The 15,955-nt window shown below is 34.9% G+C and overlaps 2 protein-coding genes across 4 annotated transcripts; one reads left to right on the top strand and one right to left on the bottom strand.

Annotated features, from left to right (window-relative positions):
• Nucleotides 1-1,565: 1,565 nt before the first annotated feature.
• LOC116841664 (proline-rich nuclear receptor coactivator 2-like) lies at nucleotides 1,566-6,493 on the bottom strand. Its single transcript, XM_032809888.1, has 2 exons — nucleotides 5,481-6,493; nucleotides 1,566-2,662 (listed from the first exon to the last, which is right to left on the bottom strand). Exon 2 carries the CDS (start codon nucleotides 2,588-2,590, stop codon nucleotides 2,168-2,170), a length of 423 nt encoding a protein of 140 aa, XP_032665779.1. The 5' UTR covers nucleotides 2,591-2,662; nucleotides 5,481-6,493; the 3' UTR covers nucleotides 1,566-2,167.
• Nucleotides 6,494-7,912: 1,419 nt separating this feature from the next.
• Nucleotides 7,913-14,549, top strand: LOC116841583. 3 transcript variants are annotated; one of them, XM_032809674.1, is made up of 10 exons: nucleotides 7,913-8,175; nucleotides 8,954-9,050; nucleotides 9,778-11,519; nucleotides 11,611-11,827; nucleotides 11,987-12,603; nucleotides 12,759-12,989; nucleotides 13,133-13,509; nucleotides 13,633-13,884; nucleotides 13,975-14,161; nucleotides 14,352-14,549. In XM_032809674.1, exons 1-10 carry the CDS (start codon nucleotides 8,155-8,157, stop codon nucleotides 14,385-14,387), a joined length of 3,777 nt encoding a protein of 1,258 aa, XP_032665565.1. In that variant the 5' UTR covers nucleotides 7,913-8,154; the 3' UTR covers nucleotides 14,388-14,549. The 3 variants fall into 3 exon arrangements, with proteins under 3 accessions (XP_032665565.1, XP_032665567.1, XP_032665568.1); XM_032809676.1 differs by lacking the exon at nucleotides 7,913-8,175 and adding an exon at nucleotides 9,371-9,493 and having other exon boundaries at nucleotides 8,893-9,050; XM_032809677.1 differs by lacking the exon at nucleotides 7,913-8,175 and adding an exon at nucleotides 9,451-9,493 and having other exon boundaries at nucleotides 8,934-9,050.
• Nucleotides 14,550-15,955: the final 1,406 nt, after the last annotated feature.

Below are 15,955 nucleotides of genomic sequence, written 5' to 3' on the forward strand. Positions count from 1 at the left end.
AAACTTAAACACAGTAAGAAAGTTAAACAATCGATTATTTTTCGACCGTAAAAAGATCGTTAATCATGATTGGTCAATTTTCTTACTGCTTAAGATTTTCTGTGTGTCTCCAGCCATACTCAAGTAAGGCTATCAAATAATCGCGAGGTTCCCTTTGTCCTGCTAAGTCTTCGTCCTCGATGTGTCTATAGATCTCGAACTGATCACGCATCTAAGCGAAATGTGGCCATCTAGTTTGAAGGTTCAAACGTGTTTACATGAACGTCATATCATTTCATCGCGACAATCAGACAGCCGTATTCAACACTCAACAGTGAGACAAGTTGTTAATTTAGAACATGTGCGTATATCTTTAAATAAAGCGTTTCACTACATAATTTTCCTGAACGTAACTAATAGAACGATTACCGCGACGATTTCTAATTAGCATACGGTTCGTAATCTGTTATGTAAACAAGAAAGAGAGAGAGAAAAAAAGAGAAATACTGCCAATTATCTCGTTTGCAATAAACGAACTTGATAAAACTCCTTTGTTTCTCTTTAATTCCCTTTTCTCCTTCTTTCTCTTTCTCTCTTACTATTCAGCAACGTAGATATCTTTCTCTGACTAATAATTAAATTTTCTATGCGCACTTGTCATTGGTTTCTTTGAAACGTGCTAAGAGCCAAATACCAATATAATCAAACTGTAAACTCGCTGCAGCGTTGTGATGATTATTGTAATATATTCGAAGCATTCATGCACGCGCACATACACACAATCGAAACGTTCACTCGATTCTTATTTTTCATTCAGATTCTTTTCATCACCGATCCTCCTTCCTCTTCGTTACGTCACAGTCACACTCGACTCAATTCTCGTTCTCCTAACACACACTTAAAAAATTCAATGCCTCGTAAATTACACGGCTACATCTCACTTGCAGTATAATACAGGACAGCAAAAAAATAAAATATCTCCAACAAAAAAAAAATGCGAAAGAAAAATAAACGGAAACTAAAAAAGGCTATCTGAAGAAAATCTTCCCGTACGAAGCCGTGTCTTCCGGAATGATCGATCAACTGGGAAACTCGTTACCAAACACGATAAAGTCCGCGAGAAAAAATTGTTGATAAGGAGATGTACCAATGTGATAACGATCGTTAGTCGGCCGGTTACTGAGCGATTAGTGTTAGGATTTCAAGTGTTTGCGGGGCGAGTCTCGATTGTGAGGTTTCTCAACGCTGTTGTTGGATCAGAATATGATTGAGATAAGAGTGCGCGAGAATACCGGAGTCTCGAGAATGGCGCGAGAATACGCGAGCGATGCAAAGTTGTAGTAGGAAACGGTTATCGCGCGAAAAATCGAACGCTTTCTCGTTTCTTCTTTTTCCAAGCGGCGACATTGAAGCGTATCGTTTCCAAAACCGCAATGTAACTTCGCCTGTTCGCGCTTGTCGTCTCGTCAGACTGAGAATCATAAATCCTGTTCGAATTTCGTGTGTCGTGTTAATATGGGTAATATATATGTGTATATATGTATGTATATATATATGTATGTACGTGTCTCTCTTTCCGTATGTCCTTTTGTAAGTTTAGCAGTATATGATAATCTAAAATACAATATGCTTATACGTTTTGTCACAGACGACGCGTGATGGAGTCCCAGAACGCAATATATATGTGTATATATATGTATGTTTATGTATATACACATATATGTATATATATGTATATATATATATATCTCGTAGACAACGCGCATCGATCGGGACACCGAGCACCGCGTTCTCGCGATATATAGTCTATCATTAGTCTGTATGCTGCGTATCTTAGTGTAAAGAACAGACTGCGGCATTCACTCGGTGAATACTTGGTATTCGCGCGCGCGCGATAAAATCGAAAGCCCGTGTGTAGCACGACCCGCACGCGGGGATGCAGCGTGTCACCGTTATCACCATCATCATTCGCATCGTTAATCGTTACCGTGGCCATCGTCTTCGTCCCAGTGTGTCTTGCGATTGCGAGTTTCGAGACACAACTTGTGCCCCGTCGTCGTCGTTGTCGTCGTCGTCCTCTTTGACCGAGGATCGACTACGATGTTCTCTCTCTATCATACCTGACTCTTTACAAACTACTGGTGGCGGCTAATTCTCGAACGGTGGGTACGCTGTTGGTGCTTGGATATCAGGCCTGAACCTGCAGCACCATTGTCAGGTGCCTCGAGATATCCTGGACCGACTGGTGACAGCCGTTCATCAGTCTCGTGACCCAGTGGCTCGGCGGCTTGGGGAGGCTCGCGGGCGATGGTGGTTCCGAAAACTTGGCGCCTGCGTAAAAGCTGTTGTTGGTCGGACTGCCGCGCGGACTATACTCGACGCGTAGCGGCGAGTTCCTCGTGCTCTTGGACGGGGAGTGCTGCGGGCTGCAGCTCAATCGACCGCCGCTGTTGGTCCTGGCGTGGCGGCCGCCGCTGTGAAAGAACGGCGACGACTTGCTCGAACGATGGTAACGATGACAGTGGCGTTGGTGCCGGTCGGCCCCGACGACGTTCGGCGAGGCCTGCTGCTGTTCAACTTTGTTGTTCAACTTGGGCGTGGAGTTCGTCATGGCTCGGATATCCACCTTCCTCTCGTGTCGATTTGCTACGTCGTCACTCACCCTCACGTTCAACCCAGCTCTCTGCAATACGAAGTTCGAGTTTAAATCCGCACTCTTCATCTTTAAGTCCTTCTTCTAGTGTTGCCTCTTTTTCTCTAAAATTTCCCTCTATAATAACAGCACTAATGCTTTTAATATTGTTTTCAAAATTATTTTCAATCCACTCTAACCTTGAATGAAACATTCACTCTTGTGATTTCGAGTGGCTATATTTTCATTGTCCGCGCCTTGAGTGAAAATCGGATTACCATTTTTCGCCCCAAGAAATTTAAAGAAACCAATAAAGTGTTTGTTAAAGACTGCTATTCATAGTCGGATCTTATATTTAAGACCGTCTTAAGTTCATCTTTAGATGATGTATGGATCATTTTTTTGACTATGAGGTATCTGAAAAGGAACTTAAGATGATCTTAAATATAAGATCCGACTATGAATACCAGCCTACGACTTCTATGTCCTCACTGCGGCCATCTTTATTTATAACGTCAGAGAAGCGAGAGAATACACGCTAAAAATTTTGGCAAAACTTAGAAAAAAAAAATAAAAAGACATAATTCATAAAAGGACACTCATAATCAATCAAATGTGCAAAATTCGACCAAACACTTTCCTTTTGTTCTAACAATCAATAAATAACTGCAAAATTAATGCGCCACAAAATCATGAAAAAAGGTACATTAGAAAGATAGGTCGAGTGTCATGTTAATTTTACAATAATTTATTGACTATTAGAGTAATAGGAAACCCTGTTCGGACTACTCTATAAATGTACCCGAATGATCGCAAGTGTCATTTTATGGGTATAGCTTTTTATTTCAATATATTTTGTGAGGAATTTTATCGTGTATTTCTTCGCCTGCGATGTCATCAATCGAAAGGTCCACGGCGAGGGATAAAAAGCTTTAAAGTTCGTCTACAATACGCGGAATAAACTTGACATAAGTTAAAATAAAAAATAAAAGTAATTTATTTCGCTTACGTCTATATTCTAGCTTCCTTACACCGGAAATATTCCTTTCAAGTAAGAGAAATACTTCCGGTGTAAAGGAGTTATACAATATAGAGACATAAAATAAATTATTTCTATTTCTTTCCAACTTACGTCAAGCTTACTCTGTGTAGACGAGTCCTTATTGCTGCTAACAAGATTTGCAATATAATGTGGTCCTACTAGCAATGCTTTACAATTATAGTATACAGTGCAGATCTTCAAACAGGACTGTCGTAAACATAAGTTTTCTTGTTAATAACAGTGATAGAAACGCGGCACTTAATCGCGAATAATCCGTTAGGGATTCTTCGAAAATTCCGTGAATTCTTCCTGAGCATTCACAGATTATATGGGAATCGTGAAATACGAAGGTACGTGTATGATCTAGACAGATAAGAGACGTACTTCACGAGGCTGACCCACAGCGCGAAAATATTTCGCGCGTCTGCGTGTTTACATAACAAAGATAAACGAGACGCGCAATGACCCTGCGCCGAGCACGATTCTCCGATAGGTCGCGCCTCTTTCCCCGTATAAATATTGACTGCCGCGTTATCGCGAGAAAATAAAGTTTGATGCGTTCCGGGAAATAAAATAAAAAAATACGCGCTGTCTTTACTGTGTGATAAACATTGTTTACGCGCACATTGGAATTTGCATGATTTTAAACGTATCGCGTAAGACATCTTTACGTATTTATTTATGTAAGAACTGTATCTTATCAAAATCTTTATACACTTGCGAGACATGGATATTCGTAAAATCAGACACGATGGATATTTAAATATACTAAGCTCTAACTTCAAGTCCTAAACATTAATTAAAAAATGTTAAAGAAATTTTACATAAAAAAGTTCTCTTTTCTCCCCTTTGTATATTTGCAGCCATCACATTTAAAACATATTCAAAACTATATAATAAGTAAATGTTTTTAACTTCATTTAACAAATATAATTTAGAATGTTTCATACATATTATTTGTAATGCTTGTAGATGGTTGTGATATTAGAATAAAAATATATATAGTTAAAAATTTAATATATTAAGTAATGTATTTAATATATTTATAATATATTTATAATATATTTAATATATTAATTTAATATATATTAGTTATAAATTTAATATAAAATGAATGGATGAATGTGGTTAAAACTTTGTAAACAGATTCCTTTTCTTAACAAATATATAGTAATAAAATACATTATATAAATATATATTTCATACTTTCTTTCTCTTTCTCTTATCATATCTATATTATTCAGAAGAAACTTATTCTTAACTTGTTTGTCATTATTGTCATATAATACCAAAGAAGCTCGACTCAATGAAACTAAGTAGTGGAGTTCGTGGAAAGTGAGATAAGAAGAAAACACAGACACATACCCAATGCTATCATATTCCAACAATAAGACACATTACTTGAGAATGAGTTCTTGCGTTTTTTCTCAGCTCCTTACTGTTTTATCTAGTTTTTCTTTATTACGACCCAGTATAGGCTTTGTTTAATTGATATCCGCCACTACACGAGATATCGTACAGATTTCAACAATTCCAAGAGCTCGACCGACGAGCCTAAGTCCGAGTCCACAATAGATGTAGAAAGTCTTTAGCCTTATGTTCTAAATCCAAAACTATGACGCAATTTTCAACTACAAACGTTTCGCACTGTTGTCTAAAGTCATAATCCTCAAATTCTAAACGAATTAGCCAGATTCCAATTGTTAAAACAGTGCGAGAAATGCTTTTTGTCAGAAATTATGGGCCTTACAAAATAACGTTAGAGACATTACATCTATCGTAGACCCGAACGTAAACAAAGTTACCATCATTGAGAATCTCTCTTACCGTTAACGTTCGCGGGCTGCCTTTTGGGAGACGATATCCCGCGTTCCCGTATCCGGCGTCCGTACTCCGCAATTTTTCAAACTGCGCAATAATCGCGGTAGCCGGGGCAAAAAGATGGCGGCGGCGGTGGCAGCGGCGGCGATAGTGGGGGTGGTGATGGTGGGGACAATAACGACGACGACACGGAGGAATTAGCACGGTGCGGCTCCCCGGGAACCTGTTAGCGCGATGCTACCTCGTTTCAAGCTCCTCTTCCTTCGCAGTCCTCCCAGTGCGCATTCCTCGCAAATTCGACCACATCCGGTGACCGTTGGCCACCGCGCTTCCTCCCTCTTTGTTCGTTTTCCCTTTTCTTCTCCGCCTCTTCCTGGCCTGCTTCTCCGTTGGCTGTCGCTGTTTGCACAGCTTTTTCCTGGCTCTCGCGCGACCTACTCTCACGAGTGAGGTATACACGTTCCGCTCGCTGCCCGACACGGTGACAATGCTGCTCCTCACTAACCGTCTCCACTTGCGCGAAGGCACGCAAGATGGCGAACGCGATATATGACCTTTGTTTGTTTTCACAGCGAGCACCTCCACACGCTCGACCGTGATCCACCGCGTGTGACTCCTCAACAACGGATTTGGACGCGTGTTCGTGCAACTCCGCGGGTGTCGTAACACTTTTCGTCGATTCCGAGATCGAAGTCTCGCCACACCAATCGTGCACGCTCGTATGTATTATATGTATATGTATATATATGTGTGTGTGTGTGTGTATGTGTGTGACGCGCGGATGTATTACTCGTTCGCGCTGTTGTTGCTTCTGTTCTCGATCTGTTCGACTCTTCGACGTGCGCTATCACACCGTGTCTTCCGTCAATCTACTTCGTTATTCGTTCTTACTTAACTTCCTAATTTACATCACACACATGCATAACAGTCGCTACACCGGACACTCTGCTCTCGCTCCGTCTTGTACCCTCTAATGTTTCTCACTGATTCGAGGCATTCCGTTCTTGCTTTTTTATATTCCTCTCCCCTCGTTACTGCATCGAAACGAACATGCGCAGTAGTGGCCTGCTCACACGATCATTCAAATCTGTTCTATAAGGGTGCTATTTCACGTATCGTACGATACGTATTGTCGGACGTGCCGATTGGCTTAATGCAGGATTCACACCGCGTCCGATGTCCAACGTACGACGTCCGATATCCAATAAAAGAATAGCTTTCCAATGGAGAATTGAATTCTATATTAGAAAGCTGTTCTCCTATTGGATATCGGACGTCGTACGTCGGACATCGGCTTGGTTTACATCGTGCACTTGATACGCGTACTAAATAGTAACTTTCTATTAGATAATCTTATAGCATGTTCGACCGGCTCTGAGTTAACCCACTCTGGGTTATTCAACCTACGTTTATCGGTCGAACAAGTACTTATAAGTACTTACAAGTACTTACAAGTACTTTATGTTTGGCTAGTAGAGACTTATGACGTCATTAATCGCTCTCGGAGCGATTAACCCAGAGCCAGTCGAACACGCTATTAATATCGACAATATATATATATATATATATATATATATATATATATAAACAACGGTATATTAAGCTGATATAATACTCATCAACAAAACGTAATGATTGAATGCGTCGCCGTTGATATGCATTATATGTATGTCGATATTAAGATTATCTAGAAAGATTATCTAAAATTAATAGAAAGTTACTATTTAGACGCGTATCAAGTACGATGTAAAACAAGTTAGGTACCCAACCCTTAATTTTACTAGTGCCGAAGGATATGATAGGCACAAGCATCTAGTATCTTCATTATTCATGATGCAGGATTCACACCGCGTCTGTGTCCGACGTACGACGTCCGATATCCAATAGGAGAACAACTTTCCAATGAAGAATTGAATTCTCTATCAGAAAGCTGTCTCTTATTGAATATCGGACGTCGTACGTCGGACATCAAACGCGGTGTGAATCCTCCATAATGTCTTAAGATGCGAATAGGACTCTGTGATTGGTTCATGACATCTTAAAGGGACGTCTACATTGGAAGTAAGTAGGAAGAAAGAGTAAGAAAGTGACCAACCATAGTCGAATGTGAGAAGAACAATCAACTATGATTGGTCAATTTCTTATTCTTACTTCCTACTTCTTACTGTTTACTTCCAATGTAGACGTCCCTTAAAGCGTCTTCTACAATGGCAGTAGGAGTAGTAGTAAGAAATAAGCAGTAAGCAAATTGACCAATTCTATTCTCATGTTTCAAAAATAATCGATTGTGATTAGTCTATTTACTTACTGCTTATTTCTTACTACTACTCCTACTGCCATTGTAGAAGACGCTTAAGACAGTACTTAAAATGATCTTAAATATAAGATCTTATATAACTAGGATTTCTTTATCAGGGCAGCGATCATGTAACTTTTTCCCTAGGGTGGAAACGTGTAAAGTGAAAAGTTTCACGTGAACTCGTGATCATGTAACTCGGTGAAATGTGAAAAAACGTGGAAAAGTGAAACTTTTCTCGTGAACTTGTTACCCACACAGCATAGAAGTTTCAAAAAGCTTTCAGAAAGGTTTCAGAGACACAACAGGAACGTTAAACCTTTCTGAGATCTTCCTGAAATCTTTCTAAAAGCTTTTTGAAACTGCTGTGCTGTGTGGGTAGCCATGAAATGTGCTGGCGGAAAAGTAAAAATCTAGTGACATGATGAATACGGAATATATTATGCTACTGTGTGATGACCCACACAGCAGAGATGTCCAAAATATATCATAAGGATATCCTAAAGATATATTTGGGATATGTGATATCTTCAAGATATCCTTATGATATATTTGGGACATTCTTGCTGTGTGGGGAGATACAGGAAACATAACAATCTTAAAGTTATAGCGATGTTTTTAAGATCATATGTTCTACAGCCGATGGATATAGCTGATTTGGTCGATATTGAAATTATATAAGAACCATGTTTAGTGATTTGTGCTTTTCACGCAGTTACTTGATTGCGTGAACAATGAAAAAGTTCACGTGAAATCGATAGAGCGAAAAGTGAAAAGTTCCGCTCGAAGTTACGTGATCGCTGCCCATGATTGTTTAAATGTACTCTACCTGATCGAGTACAATTTTGGAACGTAGCCCTGCATAGCTTTGAGCTGCGTTCCGAAATTCACTGCTAGTACTGAAAATCTATAGTTTATGTGATATATATTATAGAATTTCACAATTGGCAGTGAATTTTGCAACCTTGTGGTCTGTTCTTTTCAGCTGCACTGCTGAACTGGTGCAATAAGTTAAAGTGAGACAAATATATTGGCCTGTTCTTTTCAGTTGCACTGCTGAACTGGTGCAATAAGTTAAAATGAGACAAATACGTGTTTTTTCATTCTAACTTATTGCACCAGTTCAGCAGTGCAGCTGAAAAGAACAGACCAGTTGTTTTCTCACTCTAACTTATTGCACCAGTTCAGCAGTGCAGCTGAAAAGAACAGACCATTGGTCATAGTTTTGTGCCACGATCAGAACGAATGGAAGTTTACAAATATCTTTGATATTATCGATGGTATAGTATTCTTTCTATATTAACATATCAATACATACATTTTATTATTGTTATTACAACATAATACAGCACTTTTATTATTGACGTATGTAAATTTTTCTATAGAATAGTCTGTAATATGGTTAGAATTATGTTTTAAAATCATAGCACTAGTCTGTGAATTGATTATGTATCTATTTCTTTCGTATAAAATCATGAAAAATGAAAAGTTTTATTGAGGAATTCAAGAAACACGATAGAAGATTTATTACGATTAAATCAAAACAATTTGATTAATATATCATAATATACGACAAAGATAGAACGATGTTTTTTTTCAGCATGAAAGCGTGCAAAAGCTTGGCCATAATTAACGATAGATTTCGTATCTGATTGTTTGTTTATCAGTGGTATTTCACAGATTCGAATAGGACTTGACGGTTTGCGGTAGTTTATGGTGTATTGTAAGTAAATAAAGAAATATATATGGCCGATTTACGGGTGTTATTGTTTTTATATACGAAAAAGTTATTCAAAGAAAAATTTTGTCTACATTTGTATAGTCTACATAGACTAACACAAATTGTATTTCCTAATTTATGTTTATTTTTTCTTATTTCTATTTTTCTATAATAAATTTTGCTTTGTTCCCAATCCTTTTGTATGTTTATGTAAATTTAATTTTTTTCATTTTTTTCATTTTTTTTTATTCTTAACCTCTTTGTTTCATCATTCTTCAATCTTATAGAAAACTATAGACAAAGGAAATATATAATGATGTACGAGGAAATCCTTGAGGATGCTCAACAAGTCAAAAGAACTTTGATGGTATTGGGAGAAAATGTTGATTTGAATGCGATATGTGAACTGCTACAAAATTCTGGTCCTGATTACAAACTGGAAGATATCATTAACATGATTACGGAAAACTGGAGTTCTGACCGTCAAAACAATTTGGATGAAGCAGGAACTCCTATCGTAGATTTATCATCTATCACTGATAAATCTGTAATATATGATGATCCCACAATTGAAAATATACAAGAAGAATATGCTGAGATATCGGATGCTTCTTCAGATTATGATGACAGAGATGATTATTATGCTTCCACTAATTGGGATGATATTTCAGTAGTAGATACTGTAACACGATCAATACCATCTCCTTTAGAAGCATGTGATATTGCATCATCATCATCAAATCATAACAGTGAAGTCACAGTTATTCCTCCTGATGTAGACGTTTTAGAGGAAAACAATAATGATCCTAATAATAACTTGGGATTTCTATTTCAAGAGTTCCCAGATATTTCTTCAGATATTGATCATGAGAGAAGAGATACAAATGTGAAGTCTTGTGCAGAAATTGTAGAGAAACCTGAGAGTCCAAAGCCAGGTTGCAGTAAAGATTCACATGATACATTTATACCACTTAAATATTCTAGACTTCACACTGAAGCAGAACAAATAAATGTTCTTTTACCTAGACTTAGGCGCAATATAATTTACAAAACACTGTGGCATAATTGTAATGCAAAAAATCGTATTGAGCTTACTTTATGGGACTTGTTACCAGAGAGGAGACCTAAACCGCAAATTCCATCTAAACGGAAACTTTTGGATGATATGTGTTCTATGGAACATAAAAAAAATATTGCAGATATGGCTATATCTGATGATGCAAAGATTACACATTCTTATTCAGAGAAACCACATTCTGTATGTAAGAAATATCCACATGTAAAGAAACACATTTCAGATGAAATTATAATTGAGGATAATACAATTATTGATACCAGTCAACAGAATGTAGATTCCACTACAAAAGTAAAATTATATAAAACGGATAAATCTGGTAATGATGTTAATACATGTAATATATCTGATAAAGAAAAATCTGCATCATCAGAGGTTGATACAAAAACGGAAGAATTACAAATAACTGTGGAAAATCCAATAATTCCGCACAAAGCAGGAGCAGGCGAGACAGTACGTCACAACCACTCTACGACTATATTACGGCCATCAAAATTAACTCTTGGTCCTAACAATAAATATATGACACTCAAATCATCATCAGTACCAACTTCTATTTTATCACCGCCAAAATTCAAAATCGTAAAAAATTATAAACAAGTGCCACCTGCAATTGTACCAACTCGGAATTCTGGGAAATCAGCTATGTTGAAACAAAACACTGAAGAACATGCAACTTTGGCAACATCAGCAAACGGAAAAAACACTCAAACATCTGACGTAAACACAACTCAGTCACTTATTAATCTCACAGAGAATAATACTATCATTTCGCAAGATAAAACAGTGCTGATTGTGAAGACGGAAACCAAGTTATCAGAGGATAACACATCACACACACAATCGTGCAGTACAAAAAATGTACATACTTTAAGCACTGTTCAAGACACTAATAGTAGTAAAAGTGAGGTTAAAAATTTGAAGCAAGAAGGAAACGATATCAATACATCTCAGGTTTGTAGTAGAGACGCGAAAAATAGCAACAAAAATATAAATAGACATATAAATTAGTCAGATCTAGCACTGAATTAATATTTAATTTCAGGTCATGCCTTCAACCAGTGAAGAAGTAAATATGAATATAACTAAGCAATTAAAAGCATTAAAACCTTTACAACCATCTAATAACAAACAAGATCAAGCATTGTTAAATCATAGAATATTTTATTGTGCAGCTAATTACGTTGCAGCAGCAAATAATCAAACCGCAATACATGAAAAGGCATCAACATCTAAATTTGTTGCTGACAATGTACAACAAGGTATAAGTTTATCATATTACAGATATTGTCACTAATGTTTTAAATTCTTAAAAAATTAATTAAAATGTGTGTCTGTGTGTGTATGTGTGTATGCATGTATGCATGTGTGCAGGCTATGTGTATGATATGATGTAACAAATGATAACATTTTATGTGTAGAAACAGATGCAATGAAGAAGAAACAAAAAAGTACAGAGAATAACAGTGATAAAAAAATAATATTAAGCCAACAAGCTCTTAAAATATATTACAAACTATTACCAATGTTCCCATGCGTAGATACCAAGTTTATTAAACAATTATGTCAAGACTACGTTGCAGATGATGATTTACTAGCTGGTGAAACAGTTATATTGCAAAATTTAATTGAATATTTGCTCAATCATAGTCAAGAACATCCAAATATTAAAAAGCCTGAACCTTTACTACCAGACTCTTTTGACTTAAATGAGCAATATGTCAATTTACTGGAAATATTTCCAAAAGCAGATCCTACATACTTAAGAGATGTAGCTGAACAAATGTATGATAAACCCGATATGATAAAGCAATTTGTTCAATCAAAACTCGAAAATCCAGATTATCCAACCAGAGAACAATATCTGGCTAAAAAGAAAATTACAGAGCAACAAAAACAATATACTACAGGCTTTCAAGTATCACAGTTCTTAGAGATATTTCCAAATCCATTTTTGCATTTTGAGGATAATAAGAGAGAGTGTCAATTTGACATACATGCAGTAGACTTTCTAAAACATCACTTTAATAAAATCAGGGTAATTGTTTAATTGATAAGATATACATATATATACATACATACATACATACATACATATATATATATATATATATATATATATATATATATATATATATATATATATATATAAAGTTATAATATTTGTTATAAAAATATCTGGTATTTTTGTAGGTAAATACTTTGCTAAGTACATATGCTGAATGTAAATATAATTTAAGCCTAACTGCAAAAACTTTGGGAAAACTAAATGCTGATATGAAAACTAAACGGATCTATCCATTAATACAAACAGAAAAGATACCACTTCTTCAAGAGTGTGCTTTTATAATACATAAAGCAGATTTACAGGTATATTTGGACAATTTGAAAGAAAATGAAGAGAGAGAATTTAGAGAGCTTAAGGTATTATGCAAAATAAAAGATATTTATAAGTAATTAGTAATAAATAAATTGTGTAGTAAAATAATTAAGTAATAAGTAGCAATTAGAATATTAATAGAAATGTAAGCAAGAAATTATTGTTATTATTTTTATTATTTTTCTAGGCAAGAAATGAACTTTTAGAGTGCCAATGTTGTTTCGACAATGAATGCATGCCATCAAAATGTTCCACATGCAACGATGGCCATATTTTTTGTAATTCATGTATTATTAAGTGTACAGATGTGAAATTAGCAGAGGGTGAAACGCACATCAATTGCTTGATAGATTGCGGCAATGAATTTAATCTTTCCATACTTCAACGTGTATTGCTTCCAACTAAATTTAGCATTCTTCTTCAAAAACGGCAAGAAGCGGAGGTAATGGCCGCCGGATTGGAAGGTTTAGTATCCTGTCCATTTTGTCATTTTGCATCTATACCACCACAAGAAGATAAAGTGTTTAAATGTTTCAATCCTGATTGTATGAAAGAATCATGTCGGTAAGTATAATTGTAGTATTTTATTAAACATAAAGTTAGAAGATTAACAAAAATGCGATTTAGAAGACAATCGAACTATATGAATCTTTACAATTATATGTTAATAAATTGTTTTATTGTTAGATTGTGCAAAGAAATTAATCACTTACCTCTGAAATGTAATGAAATAAAGTCCGACGCCGCTCGTTTGTATTTGGAAGAGAAAATGACTGAAGCCTTGATACGAAAATGTTACCGCTGTGGGCGAACGTTCTTCAAAGAAGAAGGATGTAACAAAATGACTTGTCCATGTGGTGCTCAAATGTGTTACATTTGTGATAAACCAATATCGAATTATGGACATTTCAGAGGTCAAGGGACAATGGCATCTAATCTGTAAGTTTTACATAATATATTTAATGTCTACGCGCACAATTGATTATCATATTATTTCTTTTTACATTTATTTTACTATTTTTAATATAGCTGTCCACTGTGGAGTGATGATCGCCGTATGAATGCTGAAGCTGTAATTCATGTCTGTAACGAAACCATGAAACAGATTAAAGAAAAGAATCCTGAAATCGAAATCAATGCTAATGCCCTTTTACCAAAATTACCACCTAAAACTAAAGGCCCTCACGACGACGTCGCTCATGCAAATATACTACCAGTATGTACCATACAGTTTATATATTCCACTGAATATACACTTTTTGTTAATTCACAAAAAATGTAAATTTAAATCATTTTTTATATACATCATTGACAATGATATTTCAATGTCCTTCGATTTATGTTTTAAAGAAATATTATGTTTGAATTGTATATAGAGATTTGAAAATCAATTATTTATTTTTCAGGCACATGCTAATAGGGTTGCAAGACACATTCCATGACAACTTTATGAAAATATTAATTGTTTTCTCCTATGTTTTGTTTTAACATATATTATTGCATCTAGATTTATCTTATTTTATATTCAGATACACAAAGCGTTTCCTGTAATATATACAATTTACCTCAAGTCTGTTCCATATCTTATAAATTTAATATCAATAGTCCATTTTTTTATATCATACAGATTCAATAGTAGTGTTTAAGACAGCATTTTGTAAGCCAAAGGCTCTTGCTAGTCTTGTGCGATTACGTACAATATGAACTTATAGGTACTGGTAAAGCGCAGAGCCAGAAATTGTGATTTATAAAAATACCAGATGTGTATTTATTTTCCAAATATTAAGTACTAATAATAGAGAATAAGAAAATATTATTTTAATATTAACGATTGAACTCTTTATTGCTGAAATTGTTTGTTGCAATTTCAAAAACGTTATGTGCAACAAGTAACAAGAGATATTTATATAGTTTCTACTTTTTCTCAGATAATATTACATTGAAAAGAATGTTACGAAATACTACATTGAATGTCTTCTATGAGGGAATATTCACTTATATAAAATTATCTTAAGAAGAAAGAAGATAAGAATTTCCTCTATCAATTGCATGAAAATAAGTTGAATAATATGAACAATAATTTTATATTTTTGCAAAGATAACATAAAAATAAGTTCTTAAATTTTCTTGAATTTATAATAATTTAAAATAAATAAGAATTATATTAATAAAATAGAATTAGAAAGTTATTTGAACAATTATATATAGCAATAGAGGGTTAATGCCTATTATGTTAGATTAAAAGTTATGTAAACTATTTTTTTACAAGTTAATATCTCTAATAAAATATTTGTTCCTATTTTAGACAAAAATAGTTTGTATTTTGTAATAACCTTTTATCAACTATTTTAGGTCTGTTAAATTATGTTTAACTATATGTTCATATAGAAATTAACTAATGTTACAACAGCTCTTAATTATATTTGTAATTGTGAGATTTGTTGCTTTTAGCTCTTATTACTTTCTAAACTTTCGTTCTTTTTCTATGGTTAATGCGTGAGTTTATGTGCAGAAAGCGTAAACGCAGGTAAGAAACAAATAAGGATTTATCCTGCTTAATAATATAATACAATGTTTATAATAATAACAGAAATATGTATATTTGTGTTTTATATAAGATAATAAAATGTTTTGAATGTGTAATATATTTTTGAATATTACTGTTTCAATCAATAACAGTGTTTTCAAGTATTTTCATAAAAGTTAAAATAATGTTAACGTTTTGTATAATGAAATAATTATATTTTTACGTGAAATCATCTATAGCTAGTCCAATTGATAATAGCCCTAACAGCACAGATGTTCAGGGGACATCCAGAGTATATCATGAGGAAGTCCTGAGGACATTTCTTCGTCCTCAGGACGTCCTCAGGAGATCTTATGCTGTCTGGGTATTTATAAGAGATACAATATTATGATCTTATTAATTATGATCATAATTATATTACATTAATATACATTAATTATAGTACATTAATATACTTAAATTATAGAACAATCTCATTAATTA

The sequence above is a fragment of the Odontomachus brunneus genome, unplaced genomic scaffold (assembly GCF_010583005.1).
Source record: "Odontomachus brunneus isolate Ranch 3 - 2012 unplaced genomic scaffold, Obru_v1 Obru_scaffold_017, whole genome shotgun sequence".
Taxonomy (NCBI): domain Eukaryota; kingdom Metazoa; phylum Arthropoda; class Insecta; order Hymenoptera; family Formicidae; genus Odontomachus; species Odontomachus brunneus.

Excerpts from the sequence above, each read along its gene's own strand:
- LOC116841664 (XM_032809888.1), bottom strand. The coding sequence starts at position 2,590 with ATGACGAACTCCACGCCCAAGTTGAACAACAAAGTTGAACAGCAGCAG.
- LOC116841583 (XM_032809674.1), top strand. The coding sequence starts at position 8,155 with ATGAAATGTGCTGGCGGAAAA. Across the intron at positions 9,051-9,777 it reads TATCTTTGATATTATCGATG|AAAACTATAGACAAAGGAAA; the intron begins GTATAGTATTCT and ends TCAATCTTATAG. Across the intron at positions 12,990-13,132 it reads GAGAATTTAGAGAGCTTAAG|GCAAGAAATGAACTTTTAGA; the intron begins GTATTATGCAAA and ends TTATTTTTCTAG.